Source organism: Plectropomus leopardus, chromosome 13, assembly GCF_026936395.1.
Source record: "Plectropomus leopardus strain MGB_pleo_1.0 chromosome 13, ASM2693639v1, whole genome shotgun sequence".
Classification (NCBI taxonomy): Eukaryota; Metazoa; Chordata; class Actinopteri; order Perciformes; family Serranidae; genus Plectropomus; species Plectropomus leopardus.
This window is the reverse complement of record NC_142188.1, coordinates 3303376-3319458: the sequence shown is the minus strand read 5'-3', so window position 1 is coordinate 3319458 and position 16083 is coordinate 3303376. Positions and strand designations below refer to the sequence as shown.

Below are 16083 nucleotides of genomic sequence, written 5' to 3'. Positions count from 1 at the left end.
AACATTTTTAACTTGAGCCTTTCCATCTTCGCCTCAACTTGTGTCACCTGGGGCAAATTTGAATCTATTGGCCTCTTTTTGTCTTGTTCCATTGATTTCGTCTGCAACGCTGCCTCAATATTCGAGTTGTATCTGAACGCACCTTCAGGCTCTGAGAGGGAAAAACAGGTCTGGTAACGCTCTAGAATTTAGATGTTTCTCACTGTTGACAGCAGGTCCCCGCATTCAGAGAATAAATGTTTTACAACTTTTTCTGAAAAGCAACTTTGTGGTGATCAGATTGTCTATCTGATAACCACAAAATAAAAAAAAAACTTGAAACTCTCTATCAATGGTAAGAGAGTGTTACAAAGATGGGTCACATTTATTTTGCCGGTTTACACACTAAAGGAGCAAAAGCCGGTGTATGAACCTCAGCCTGTGAGCCTTTGCGTGCATGTGTTACCTGCTCAGGTGTAGCCATGAAGTTGATGCTGGTGTAGTGGCGGTCATCCTCCTGAAGCAAGCTGAAGGTAAACTGGTAATCGATCAACAGGTTGTCTGAGCAGAAAGAGAGAGGTGGAAAAAAATAGACCAACTGATAAAACACCATGAAACACAGACATATTCATGACAGTAAAATAAATAAATAAATAAATAATAACAACTATTATTATCATCATTATTATTATAGTTAATTATTATTACTATCGTCATCATAATCTCAACGTTTTTTTATATGCAAAAGTTCTAAAAATTAAAACCTAAATATATGTATATATATATATATATATGTATATTTATAAATATAAAATGAAAAAAATTAAAATAAAATAAAATAAAAAATCATTATATAGCACATTGATACCATGCAATTGCAACTTATTCATGAAAGTAAAAGCATGGGAGACACTAACCGTGAATCAATATTCAATTAGATTAATAACTACTGAAGTTGGTGAAAAATATTTTGCATTGAAAAAAAATACACAAGCTGTACATACATATGTCTGATCACACACACACACAGATGTTTTATAAATACGAGCTCACAATGAGGATGCTATTTATTAAACAAGCACGCGGTCCGGTCGATGGAACGTGAGAGCGGGTCTATATGATCATGTTCTAGCAGAGATTTAATCGTTTCTGAAAGCGGCTCCTGCTGAGCGTCTGCGAGCAGCTCTTTGTCAGAGAGACAATGGACCGACGTATAGAGGGGGAATCACAGCGATTCAACATCTGGACAGACAGCAGGAGCCACGCTGGGTCACCTTGTCTGCCTAATGGGGGAGGAGGAGGAGGAGGAGAGGAGGAGGAGAACACCGAGGAGGAGAGAGAGACGATGGGATGAGGAGAGAAAGCAGCTCTGTGGCCATGAGAGGATAACAGGGTGAGAGGATATTTTTTAAGTTAATCAGCGTGACTGCTGAGTACTAACCCTTCAGGGTAATCCAGGTGTGTGTGTGTGTGTGTGTGTGTGTGTGTGTGTGTGAAGCATTCAAGGGCAGTTCAGGTTAAAACACACTGAGGCAGAAAAAAAACACACTCTGGGTTCTCTTTTCATACAGTTTTGGCCATCAATCTGACAAGTTATCATCAGCCCAGTCGCCAGAGGAAAATGATGGCGTTGTACATTTCTGCAAACGACAGATATGTTGGATTTATACGTTTCATACATATATCAACGTTTGTAAAGTCACGTAGTATATGAGGTCACCTTGTCATCAGGAGGTGGAGGGGATGGTGCATCAACTAGGTGAGATGCCTGCCGAGCTGCGGACCACTGCTCAGGACCAAATAACAACGAAAAGGGTTGAAAAGGGCTCATCACTGTGTTTCCAGCGGCGATAGGGCCATGTAAAAGTGACTGTTTTTTGCCAAGACGTTGCTGCGTTTCCTGCTGGGATTGTCTCACCAACTGTTGGTATTTTAAGCCAAAACATGACGTCCACAACCAAGTGGTTTTTGTGCCCAAAATTAATCACAGTGCTGTGTAAACGTAAAAGAATGTAAAGTTTTAACGAATCTGCTACATAATAATGTACAAATGTGTCAGGAGCCAGATTTCAAATCTAACCACTTTTAAGCTCATCCACACTGCGCTCTTCTCCAGTTACAGAGTTCACAAAGTCAGTGATTGCATCCCGTGCATCTTCTTTGTATGTGATTTTATTATTAATTAACACGATGAAATATCTCCGCTCGTTTGCGGTTTACTTTCTGCAGCACTTCACAACTACTTAAGTTGTTCTTGCGTTTTAATTCCAGTGCTCTGTCTTACAGTGGTTTTTGAGATATCTCTTTGTGACCTCTGTGTGTCTGCACACAGCCCTTCAGTCTCATATCCTTTAAAGGGAATTTGCAGGTGTTTATTTATGCTAATTAAGGACAACTGGCACTCGCTTTCAGTTTACGAGGAGATTCATCAATCTGAGAACACACGTACGAACAGTTCAAGAACACGATGAGTTTTCCTAAGAACACTTGAGAACACTTAAAGAAGGAATTTGAGAAAAACTGCTGCTGATTGTTGTGATTTCTCAGTCTGCTATACATGAGTCTGTTAACAAACATCTGCTCTGAATTACAAATGAAAAGTAAAATGTTTTTAAAATTGCATTATTGTAGTTCTACAACTGTAGTGACAAAATTTTGTTTGACTGATACATGATGTGCATTTCCTAAGAAATTTTGGTGGGTGCCTGCTCCTGCGCTGACGACTAACTAAGTATTATTAGCAGTAACTATCAGACTATGTACATGTACACATTGACCAGATGTGGGAAAAGTATTACAATGTTGCTCAATGTTTAGAAAAAAAACCTACAATTGCTACAAATTGCTGATTTTGCACAATAAACTCCAAAGTCTGGTGAACGGTGTGGTCGATTTCCAGATCTCCATTTACTTTAAATGGGAAATTTGGCTCATTTATTTTGCGATTTTCATAAAAACTGCTCAGCGAATCTCTAAGAAAAGTCATCGTACGCCATCCCGCACATTTTGAAGATATATTTTTTGGGCTTTTTCAATATCTTTATTTGACAGGACAGGTATAGCGTGAAAAGGGGAAAGAGAGAAGGGACGACATGCAGCAAAGGGCCAAAGAAGAACTTGAACCCGCAGCCGCTGCAGCGAGGACACAGCCTCTGCACATGGGGCGCCCGCTCTACCAGCTGAGCCACCGGGCGCCCCTCATCCCGCACATTATGATGTATTTTATGTGCATGTGCTGTGAATGTTGCAGGAGGAGCAGCGTGCAAACGTTTTACAGAAGAAGAATAAAAATTAAATATGAAGAATAACAGAAGTGTGCACCTTGCATTGCAAGCACCTTAATAATGTCAGTACCGGTGGCGAAAGCAATCCGCTGTATCCAGTCGTTGCTTAACTGCCTGAATTCGGACTCTTTCCAGCTGCACAGACGAGCTGCTCAGCATTCAGCAGCAGAGGACTGTGGATGTTCTGGTCAGACACTCAGTCATGTCAGAAACGGTACGAATGCTCCTGAAAAGAACATCCAGTGCTGTTACAGGTAATCTGTTGCTGTCTGACAGAGCGGCGGCAGTCAGCGGGGACGCTGTGCAGCTTTACAACTTAGAGAGCAGAAAAACTTTGTGTCACACGCTGCAGAGAGCGAGATGTTTAGCTATCACCTTCCTTTCAGCTTTAAAATCCCGGGGCGTCACCAAGACGAAAGCAAATTATGTTTGACAAACACCCTTGTTTTGTTCAGCCTTCATGGCAAGTTAGCCCGAACAGCAGATATCATCAGATCAAAGACAATATTTTCCCCTAACATCTCTCTCTTCCTCCCTCCCTCGCAGGCAGACGTGCTCTGCTGCTGCTCAGTTGTTTATCCCATAAGGGTCGTCAGCTTCTCAGTATTTGGGTTTTTACACTTTGTATAAGGAACAGGGACTTCTGTGAGTGTGTGTGCATATTTGTGTGTTTGCATGCATGCGTTCGGTATGTTATACGTCTGTTTGCACATCTACCTGAGAGTGTTTACAGGTGAGTCGTTAACCAAACAAAATGAGATCGCAGCACTACAAACGCTCGCTTCAGTCCCGCTGCGTCTCCAATATGTTTGATTTCAAGGCTGTTAGGAACAAGAGCAGCAGCCAGGTTTAAAAGTTCATCTCAGCTCATTTCAAATTCCCATCTGAGAAATCTGACAGCAGTTTCACTTAGGCAAACTCAATTACACGCGCACATGCAAGGATCGGCGCTCGGGATGAATCGTATCAAGGTATCACTAAAGGTATTAAGGATCCCCAGAAGAACTGAAATAGAAATAGTCCATGTCAATTTCTCGGGTTCACAGATGGGTGATCTTATTACCATAATAGGTGAGCGGATTCAGCCCATATGAAACAAAACACTGATGATGGGGAGTGAGAAGGCAGAAGAGAAAGCTCTCACCCGAAACGAAATCTGATATTCCAGCAGTCAGCTCCGGAAAGAAAATCCAAAAAAAAGTGTGAACTCACCTACTGTACAATGTCAGTTTGTTCGCTGAGGTTTCATTTAATGCTTGTTAACAACTCATTATTTCCCATTTGCAACACAGGTGGAACGCAGGCTCGACATTACAGCGGCACCTCACCGAGAAAACAGGTTAGAAACAGAGAAATTAACACGCGGACGATTCACCATCAGGCCCAAACAGAGCTCAAGGTGACCTGAAAGTAATGTCCGCACGAGGTCATGTGACCCTGATTTACCAAAAACTCACCAGGCATGTTTAGATGGAGCCTAATATTCTGGTCAGAATAGGTTTTAACAGATTAATTTTTTGCAATAAATTCACGGCAATAAAGTCCTCTAAGAAATAACACAAATTAATGGCACGAAATTAGTTAGAATTACAAGAAAATTACCTAAAATTTGCAAAACAGAAAAAAAAGTGAAAAACAACAAACAAAGTAAAAAGACGTGCTTAATTATTTTTTCTACAACATAATTTTAAGTATATAAATATAAATATTTTCTGGAATTTTTTTACTTTTTTAAAACTTTTTAAAATAATATCTCTCCCTCTTTTCTTTTTCTTGTCACCTTTTACTAATTTCTTGCAATTTGCACGACATGTCTTGCTCAGTTGCTTATTTTCCTTTTTTCCCCACCTTGCATATTTATGTGCATTTATTAGTGTATGCTATCATTTGATTCACAATCCAACAAAAAATGGAAACAAAGAAACTTTAAACTTTAATACTTACTGACAACATATTGTAAATGATTACAAAATGTAGTAAATTTGAAGGGTATGAATTTGGGACACAGCCAATGTGTACATTTCCTCCCAAAATGTCACATGCTTTATTAATGTGTATAAAACTCTCACTGAAACTTAAACTGGTCTAAAATCAGTCAGAATATTTAATAGTCTGTCAGAGGGTAACTACTGGATTGCAGAAAAGGTTTTTGGCCTGATAGGACCAATTAATCCACGTTGGAAAGGCGTCCAGACAGACTGCCTGTCAGCAAATATTGAGGCGTCCTGGACTGATGCCAGATCCTGGTCTAATGAACGGCCCGAGGCCGGGAACGTTGTTGATTGCTGATCACTGCCATGCAGCCACTTTGAGGTCTGAACTGGCCCCAACATTCACGAGATTAAACTTTGTTTGTCTTTGATGTCATTTCAGCGCTATGAGAGAAAATCTAATCAGATCTAGGAGAAATTGGGGATATGATAAATCAGCCCTCTTTATTTCATTACGTCATTACTCAGTCTGATTTCGTGCTGCCCATCACTAATTGTCATCTTAATTGGGAATGTGAGGCTGTCAGTAAATATTGGAGCCACTGTTGTTCGGCCTGACTAAGCTTTCCGAGCGTCCCTGAGGACGGCGAGCGGCTCTGACTGCGGACTGACTGGTGTTTGCTGCTAATTCAACTGACTGCTGGTCCTTGCAGTGGACGTGGTGGGACACTCGGTGGCCGTCCCTAATTAGACGTCCCTTGTAGCTGACTGGGATGGAATATGACAGCGGTTCATTAAAGCATTGTCCCGGTGATGCCTGCTCATAAATGCGAGCCTGACTGGGGGCAAACTCATTAAATAGCAAAGTTGCTTTTCATCAATGGGCTGCTGGTTCAATATGACAGCGTTAACTGAACCAAAGCTTCGCTCTGTGCACTCGGGCCCCGAGTGAGATGAGGAAAACTGCAGTCAATAGCTGCACTCTCACATTTATCAGACTGATGAAAACATTTCATCATCATGAATTTATGAAAAAGGTCGCTGCAACCAACATGACTTCATTCTGTGTTTTCATTAAATTGCAGTATTTTACAATAAAGCTGACAGCAGTTGTCGTGTTGTTCTGTAAGTGAAATTCAGAGCAAATGAGCCGCCTGCACAAAGGAGGTAGTTGAGCTAGCTAACTCCATACACAGTGTTTAACAACGGCAACAGCGCTCACAGAGTTAATATTGTTAACCGGAGGAGGAACTGGAGGGTGAGCGCTATGCTTCCGCAACGATGACTTCCAAAGATCACCGGTAATCACTGTTTGAGAAGAGAGCAAAGCAGCTATGAAGGCATCCCTGCCCATTCTCATTCCAAAATACTGCAGTTTTTTGCAGTGCTTTTGGCGTAAGATATTGACGCCAAAGGCCACCTTTGGCGTCCACATGATGTGCTGCTGGACGGCATCAGTTTGTGTTATGATACACAGCCGGACAGCCAGATGGCACCTGCCACAGCAGCGTGATATGCAGATGGGCAGAGCCGGTTAAAAACACAGCTGGTGCTTCAACAGCGGTGAACAGATCCAACAAACAGTGGACTTTGATGCAGCAGTCTGGTGTTCACTTCCCACCTGATTTTTTTTTTTAAACACCTCGCAATATGCCTCCTTCCCCAAACTATCTGTGCCAGTATGTGCGTTTGTTGACATCCAAGTGTTGGCTTCCATGTGCTTCACAGTAGCAGCACACCCGGAAATAAAGAGCATAAAATCGAAAGAAACCTACAGCGTGATGTGCAGACGTTCACTGCAAAACTGCAATGTGTGACGATTTGGGATGAGAACGTGTTCGTCAATGTTCTGACAAACAACCGATTTGAATATTTAGGCATGAGGACTTGTTGACAGTATTTGTTAGTATGAGACAAATTCCTTGTTGGTTTTGCTTCTTCAGGATTGTTGCTGAAAATCAGAATAAAACAGCACCGGCTTCATTAACCCTTTGAAACCTGGCGAGACATCACTTTTCCTGTGCTGTGTTCAAATGCCTTTCACGAGTATTTAAACCTTTGAACATATTGAGCACATTGGTTTGATTTCTTTCAGAAAACGTGGAAAAAAGGCAATTAATTACTTGGCAAGAAATGTCATGCAATTAGCAAGAAATTATATATATAAAAAAAAACTCTATGCCTAATTATATCATAATTATATATGTTAAATTTTTAACAGAACAGAATTATTATAATTTTCAAACAATTTTCACGTCTTTCTATTTATGTTCCCTTTTTTTGTGCTAATTTTCAAGTAATTTCTGTACTAATTTCTTGCTAATTTTCGGGTCATTTCTTCATAAGTTGCTCACTGACTTCCTCCAATGTTTTTTGAAAGAAATGATAAACCTGTTGGGTTTCAAAGGGTTAATATCTGCAGTGTCACAAGCCTGTGGTAGACACACTGTTATATCAGATGCATTTGAAATACAATGTTTCTCTGCAGCAGGTTGGATCCAAACACACACACACACACACAGTCTGTGACTCGTACAACGTTCATTGAGTCCGCTTACAACTGAACTGAACGTTTACACCAGAGGAAGAGAGAGAGAGAGGAGCAGACTACTAAACATGTCTGATTCAGAGCAGATGTCAAGAGGGCCGGACTCGTGATTTTCAGCTGTTCAGCGCTGAGTGCTTGTTTGTTTGGATAATGGCCTTCTATTCACCTTTAAGGAGTTTGAAGCGAGTGCTTAACCTCTGTCCCCGGTTCTTTCGGCTCTCTGTAAGTGGTTTGTGTCACGGCTGCTGCTCTCCAAAGCAGACGAGCCGTCAGTTACTGCCACATGGATGGAATAAATCCAGCCTGACGTGCTCTCCGGCGGCAGAGGAATATTGCTTTACAGAGGCAAACCATATATACGGTGATTACGGCACTTAAAGAGGGAAGCTCACAGAGGTGTGACTCTGCGAGGACTTAAGGTTAGTAGGCTGATCCCGCACCTCCTCCGAAATCCAGAAAGTCTTTCAACAGAAGCTCGCTGCAGTTTTTTTTAGTAGTTCCACCTCTCCTCGTTCGTTTACACGCAGGTCTTGGTATTATGTAACAGCGAATGTCTCACAAAGGCCGCTTGGAGAGCAGAGGGGAAAAGGGCAGGGGATTAAAATGAAACACATCTGCACCTTTCAACCTTAACTATCAAGGATCGACCACCAGCTGTACGCTAAGCACCAAACTGCTTTTTATGTGAATCATCACAAACACCTGCAGACTCAACTCAATAAGGCGAAGGAGTTTTCTGCAAATAATTGCAATAAATCAGCAGCTGGTTAAAAGCCGCATTTACACTGGCTTTTCAAGGCGGCAATATTAAACCATTATACCGCCTCACCATTTTGCTGGAAACGGAGGTGGTAACAGCCCCATGGGCCGACCATGACAATGTTTTGACAACATCTTTACACGTGCAACACCTCGCAGGAGATTTAAAAAGCAGCTGTTAGCATAGCGGCTAATTCAAAGCAAAAGATCGGCAGCTGTAAATGTACACAAACTGTGAAAACTGAGGTTCAGGCGCTCCTTCCCCTCTGAACGAGATCAGCCGTCATATAACAGAGATGGTGTTATTCCTTTGTTATTGTTTATATTTACTCCCCCACTTACTACGAAGAATAAAGAAACAAGCAGAGGAAAAGAGGCCGAGGGCTCTATGGATGTTTTATGGGCTGTTTTAGACAAATAAGCATCCAGGGAGAAAGACATTTTTATTGTTAATTTCTGCTGTTATGTGGTTTAATTTTTTTTGTGTCTACATATTTTTGGCCTATGATTACTGGAAGCTCCACCAGCAGACGGGCATTTTTGCCGTTAGATGGTGAAATGATTTCGCACAGCTGTGGCTGAATCACAGATGAGTGTTGGTGCGGCGCTGTCCGTGGTGCTGAAACAGGACGGAGGTACAGATAGACGGACGTCATTTAGCCTGCTTCTTTTTTTGTGGTTCTAAACGGAAAATTTGTCCCTAATTCCTACTTTTCCGTCATTGTGGAAACCTGGCTGAAGGGACAAGACAAAGAAGTTACGAGAGACAGCGAGCATTAAAAATTGTCAACAGCTAACATCTAAACAACTCTGTATAAATATCACTCTGTTTGTGAATACAGCGCTGTTTTGGATTGTTTCATTAATTGTAACAGCTAGCAGCCATGCAGACCAATATGTTGCATACACTGTCTATTTCAATCAAAATGTAACATCCCCTTTTTAAATTGTTTTCGGGAGGACTGCAGAGTCGAGTCGTCATTACTTCAGACTGAAAAAGCAGAGACTAGAGAACAGGCAGGAAATATGAGTAGAAAATGTATTGTTTTTGCTTTTTTTAAAATTTGACAACTAAAACCACATCAGTTCTTAAAATGACAAGTCAAAAGAGTAGGTCTCTAAATATGGGAAACAGCTTATTTATTTAACTTTTTGGAATTTTTTGTTGCATTTATGCACTTTGTAATCTACATTAAAGTCTACATTGACCCTCCTGGACAACGCTGGCTCCTCAATTTCTCTCTCTGATCTTTGATAACTTTTCACCGTCTCTTCACATCAAAAGAAATCCACAGGTGGTGCAGATTTCTCAAACTTCTACTGTAAATCTGCCAGAATCCAGCGAGGACAGTGCTGCATCTCACAGACTCTGCATGCAGTTTCACGTGATGGAGATAAAGCTTTTTTTATCAGCTCCTTCCTTCCAATGACAATCAAGGCTAATATTGACCTCCACCGCAGTCAGCCCGAGGAAACAGACGGCTTTTAAATCTGGAATTTATACACACTATCTCCCTGCGTGCATTCATGTGTGTGTGCGCGTCTGAGTGTGCCTGCTCTTGTTCAAACAAAGCTAACTGGTTTCGTCGACAACAGAAGAGATAATGTCGCAATAATGACAGAACATGATGTTATCAAAAACATGTGAAACACACACAGCATTTCAGCTGCAGCCGTGGAGATGTCGAGGAGCCGAGCGCCGACAGCCAATCGGAGCCGCTCAGATCTGTGCTCGTGTGTCAGACTGCATGTATTTACATTATTGAAAGCCCTTCACAGCGCTGGGCAAGGGCACTGCATTAGTGCCATCTAGTGCCGCCAAACCTCAGTCCTGAATCCAGCAGACACAACAAACCCACACCATCAATGAACTGTGAAATAAACACACTTTAGGTGATCGTACAGGTTCACACTTATATTTCTGTCCTTTAAAATAAGCTGTTTATGTTCCCCTATGTTTGCTGGATTATTACAGATTACAGAAAATCAGACATGACGTTTTTAACTGACCACTGAACCAGCAAAACGGGGGAAATTTCCCCTCAGCAAAAGTCTGCTTGTGTGTTTCTTTCAAAGTCATGGAAAAAAGCTTGAGCAACAAAAGAAGATATTATCCAAAAATTTGCAAAAAATAAAATTAAAAAACCCTGAAATAAAACATGAATAAATAAATAAATAAATAAATGGGAATAAGAACATAAAAAAGTGCTTAAAAACATATTTACAAACATACAAAAAAAAGTACTTACCTGAAAATAAGTAAATTAATAAATACATTAAAAAATGAAAAAAGGGGAAAATGGAGAAAAAAATAAAAAGAGCTTTAAAATCTTATAGTAATTCTGTAATATAACGTCATTATTATATGTCATTATTATAATTATAAATGTTTTTTTCCCCTATTCTTTTTTTACCCTAACTTAAAAATAAATTTCCATTAATTTCTTGCAGTTTGTGGAACATTTCTTATGAAATCTCTCATCAAAGGTTTGAATACCCACGCTCCAAGTTTCAAAGCGTAAAAATAAAAATAAAATGCATTTTAAGACAAAGCTTTGCAGCAGTAAAGGTGAACCCATGTGCCCGTCTTCAGTTGCACTCTTGAAGAAAAGTTGTTCTTGTGATCAAAGACATATTTGAGGTGACCGGTGCAATCAGTGGCCTGACTCCTCTGATTGCTGTATCCTCTGGAGCCTCCCTCACCGAAACAATGATAGCTCCACTCGGGCTGGAGGGCTATTGACATTGACAGGACTCGAACTGTACTCTGCTGCGTTATAATATTAAAACTGATGATGGCAATTTGTCGACTGAGTGTGTGTGTGTTTGTGTGTGTGCGTATTTGTGAAAAAGAGAGTGAGAGAGCGTGTGCTTGTGTGCCAAAAACATCTGTTTTGGCCTCTCCTCCTTTGTCTGCCCTTTAAGAGGAAAACCAGCAATTTGTTGCAAATGAGCTAAGTCAATGTGATCCCTGCTAACATCTGGAAACAGGAAAACAACTCCTGAACACACACACGCTTTCTCTCTTAGTCTCCCCTCTCATGCTCGACCCCAATAAGTGAGAGCAACGATAACCCTGTCCTCATCCTCTGTAGGCGTAAAACAGAAATGTTTTCCGCACGAGGAGCTTGTCATGGTCACGCAGTTATTTCAAGGTCAAGAATGAACTCTCAACCTCAGAATCCTCTCTGAAAAAACAAGCAGTAAAACCATTATTTGTGCAGCCAGACTTCTCAGAGAGGAGGCTGAGGTGAAAGGTGGGTGCTCAGCACGGAGAGCGTGACTCGAGCACCGGAGAGTAAAGTATGCATGCTATCTCCTCCCAGCAGTCTGTTACTTTTCCCTGACTTTAATAAACAAGTTTAGTTGCCCAAATTCAATCAAAACCTAATTTGAGAGAGAATTTAAGATGAGAAAATGTGCCAAGTTAAGTTAAAAAATGTTCATTTAATCCTTTGAAACTCAAATTGGCTTGAGTGTTTTCAAAAACATGGAAAGAAATAAATAAGGCATTATCCAAAAATAAGCAAAAACTAGGAATAAAAAAGTATAAGAAACTCACATAAAAATAAGTAAATTAATAAATTAAGAAAAAAAAAAAACAAAAAAAAAATTCGACATTCTCCCCAAACTTTTTAAAAATACATTTCTACTAATTTTTGGAAATTTAGCAAGAGTCTGGCAAAAGTAGTATTGAATGACTGCTGTCATGTTTTTGGCTGATGGAGTAAATGTTCTTGCTGTCTTTTATGATTTTAACTCTGTAAAGGATGCTGTGCTGGTGTAAGCCCGCTACAGCTGGCTGCCTTTAGCAACTATTTTCTACCTGCCAGGTTAACCGTTCCCAGAGGTGTGAGGAACGCTGTTAAAAATCTGGGTCATGGCTGATAAAAAACAAAAAACATAGAGAAGTTGAACTCGTTTAAGCACTTTAAGGTTTGACAGTTTGACTCCACTCGTCCAGACTGTTGATTCATGTTTCTCTGAGATTTCATTTACTATTATTTTCTTATGTTATCAATAGCAAAGGTAAACAGTGCAAGTTACAGGCATTTGTGCTCGTTGGTAGTCTTTGCCTCCAGTTGTCTGCCCTCCATCTGGACAACATGCCGATGTATGACATCATATCATGCAAAGAAGATATTGGAAACTTCTGCAAACCATCCTGCTAGTTTTGCTCCACCTTTAGACGGTAAAATAAGTCAAAATCAGAGGCAACATGAGGCCCGTCTCTGCCTGATCTGAAGCGTCTGAACTGTCCACATGATGGATTTCAGTTCACGTCTGGGTCTCAAAGAAAGCTAAAAATGCTCGATTTACTGAAAGTCAGCATCCCAAAATAGCTGCAATGTACCTTATGTATGAGATCTCTGAGACCTCCTGTAATCGGAAAGCGAATGCAAACATACGTGTGTGTAATGTCTGTTTGTGTGTTTGGACACTCGACCGTGTCCATCTATAACTGAGTAGTTCCCAGTGTGTCACAAACTTTCATGTCTCTGCCAAAAACAGCGCTGCGGTGGTGTCAAACCCTCCTCAAAGCTCCTAAACTGCACACAGATTTTTTTATTTTTCTATCCATTTCCATCTGCTAAGCCGGGGTCAGGTCGAGGGGGCAGCAGGCTGAGCAATGTACTCCAGACGTCCCTCTCCCCCGCAACGCCCTCCGGCTCCTCCTGGGGGAGGCCAGATGAGATATATAATCCCTCCGGCGTGTTCTGGGTCTGCCCCGGGCCAAACTACCAGCTGGAGGTGACCTGAACACCTCTAACGGGGGGCGCTCAGGAGGCATCCGGATCAGATGCCCGAACCACCTCATGTGGCCCTTTTCAAACGCACGGCAGCAGCTCTACTCGGAGCTCCCTCCTGATATCTGAGCTCCTGACCCCATCTCTAAAGCCGAGCCCAGACCCCGCGGAGGAAACTCATCTCGGCCGCTTGTATCCGCGATCTCATTCTTTGGGTCACTCCCCAAAAGCTCGTGTCCGCAGCTGAGGGTTGGCAAACTGCATTTCCATGTCACGTTCCCTTCTACCCTCACTCGTGAACAAGACCCCGAGATACTTGAACTCCTTTGCTTGGGGCAGTAACTCTCTCCCGTCCATATTTTTAAATATATTTTGGCATAAATATGAATGTATGACACTCATGGATCAAGCAGAAAGCTGGATTATACTGCAGAGGTGAATTAACCCTTTAAAACCCCAACAAATCCCATGATTTTGAAAGAAACCATGAGAAAAGGGTAATATGCAGCTGAAGGAGAAATTTACAAAATTACAATATTTGGGTTTTGTTTGTTAAAAAGGAAAACTTAAAGAAAGTGATATGCAATTAAGAGAATCTTAAACATAATTTACTAGGCATTTTCCTTCTTTTTTATTGATAATATTTAATAATCGATTAATGGTCACCATGACTTTTTTTTGTTTATTTTTTCGAGTTTGTGGTGCATTTTTTATCAAGTTGTTCATTATGTTTTTTCCCGCATTTTTAGAAGAAATCAAACCAGTTTTCTTGGTTTTCAGAAGTTTAAATTCTAATAAAATGTGTCTTAATACATAAAAAAAATAAATAAATAAATTTGCATTCAAATACTTAAAGACAACCAGAAAGTAAACGCTAGAAAAAACAATAATGTTTTAAGCCCTAATCTAAACGAGTTAACAGTTACAGCAGATCTCAGGTATTTAGGGACCTGAGGGGTCGTTGTCCTTCTGAAGTGGTCGAATATCGCCGCTCGGTCAGTGATGTCATATACGGATCTGGAAAGTTCCTAAAGAAAAAAGCGTGGATGGGTTTGAATGTTGAGCTGAACCATATTTGTTTTGTTTTTTTAACCTAACCACGTGCTTTTGTTGCACAAGGAAATAAAAGTAAATAAAAGGTGTTTTAATGACACTAAACATTTATTTTGAAAGAGACTGTTTGCATCTAACTGCACATTTCCCCCTGGAAACGGCGCTGTATTTAGAAATGACTCAATGCATTTAACGGGCGTAAATTGTCACGCTGTCTCAAAACGTCAGAAACAGGAAGTTACCGAGCGCATCACATGTAGACATGAACGCCACTGATCAAGCAGCAATATTTGAGACTTTAGTTGTTTGTGTGTGTGTGTGTGTCTGTGTGTGTGTGTGTGTGACTCAGGTGTGGTAACGAGAAGATACTCACAATAACAGGTTCCTCTGAGAGGGTTGCCAAGGTAACGGTTCTCTGAGTCACATCTGGAACGGCACAGGAAAGGAGCGACAGGCGGAGAGGGGAAGACAAAGCAGAAGAAAAGAGAAGAAGAAGAGAAGAAGAACAAAGGCATTAGCATTCAGCAAGGGTTTAGTTTTTACAAAGACACGTTTTTGTGTTAGTGTGTGTGGTTGTGTGTGTGGTTGTGTGTGGTTGTGTGTGGTTGTGTGTGTGCCAGGTGGGCACTTGCTGCAGGTATTGTCTTCCCCCAGCTCTTTGCGAGGTGATTTCCCTCGACAGTCCTGTCTAGTCAGAGCTGCTCTCTTTATCCCCAGGGGGCCGACACACACACACACACACACACACACACACACACACACACACACACACACACACAGATCTCAGGCAACCACAGCAGCATCAGAGAGTCGCCTGCTAAAACATGTGGACAGGGTGAAATATGTTGATGAATTTTGGCTGATATCACAAAAAATGATCAACTTTGTTTTCGTCTTCGGTCTGACAGACTGTTGTAACTTCAAAACAACGCCTTGAAAATACCATTGTCAATACCATGGGGAAGAATCGAGATTACGGGCATACAATTATGATTATTTTTAATTAAAAGATAAATATCGCCCGGCAGTAACATGACAAAGGCAACTTTTCTTTTCTTTAATAAGTGAAAACAGCAGAATGTCTTTAATGATATTATTTTATGGTTTTGTCTTTGTCTGCAGTTTCAGAAGTTTCAGAAGTTTGACACTGCCGCCACTTTTACCGATTTCCATCGGATAAGGTGATCTGCCTAGTCTCCAGAGGCCAACATACAGAATTTTGGAAAAAGTGGAAAATGTTTATTTCCCCGACCACTCTTTCTTTGTTTAGAAAGATCTATTCAACTCTTTAATTTTATCTTTTATTTATCTCAAATGCAAAACACTCCATGGTCTATTCCTATTTCTTATTTCTACAAGGTAAAAATAAAAGAAATAAAGAAAAAATGTCAAAAAATGAATAAATAAATATTACATACTGCTCACGCCCAGTAGCTTCAGTAGCAATTCAGATCCAATTTAATTTGTTTTGTATGCATTTCTTTTATTCAGATGTCTTCGGATTGACATAAATCACCGCCGACTGGTGGAAAACAAAGTGGGAAACATACTGGAAATACTTTTGACAACAGAGTGAAACACCATGGCATATTTCAGTTTAAATGCATTAACGGCTGTCATTGTGGACATTTTCCAAAAAAAAAAAGTCTATCAGGCCCTGACAGTCACTCGTCAAAAACAATCTACTCTCTTTTTTATCTGAATTTCATTCTGACATTTCAGCCATTCTTCAGTCATTCACTGTGACCACGTAAAGGTTGATTATCTTTTAAAAAGACACT

At 40.7% G+C, this 16083-nt stretch overlaps 1 protein-coding gene across 4 annotated transcripts in view; it reads right to left on the bottom strand.

Moving 5' to 3' along the window:
- atrnl1a (attractin like 1a) overlaps positions 1-16083 on the bottom strand; it is a 293068-nt gene that overhangs the window by 156389 nt on the left and 120596 nt on the right. For 3 of the 4 annotated variants that reach the window (XM_088086416.1, XM_088086417.1, XM_088086419.1), the window contains 2 exons: positions 14676-14728; positions 446-540 (listed from right to left, as the gene is read on the bottom strand). In XM_088086416.1, coding sequence (XP_087942542.1) covers positions 446-540; positions 14676-14728 — 148 coding nt within the window. Of the gene's footprint in view, positions 1-445; positions 541-13940; positions 14278-14675; positions 14729-16083 lie in introns of those variants that run through there. The other variant, XM_088086420.1, reaches the window with a different exon arrangement.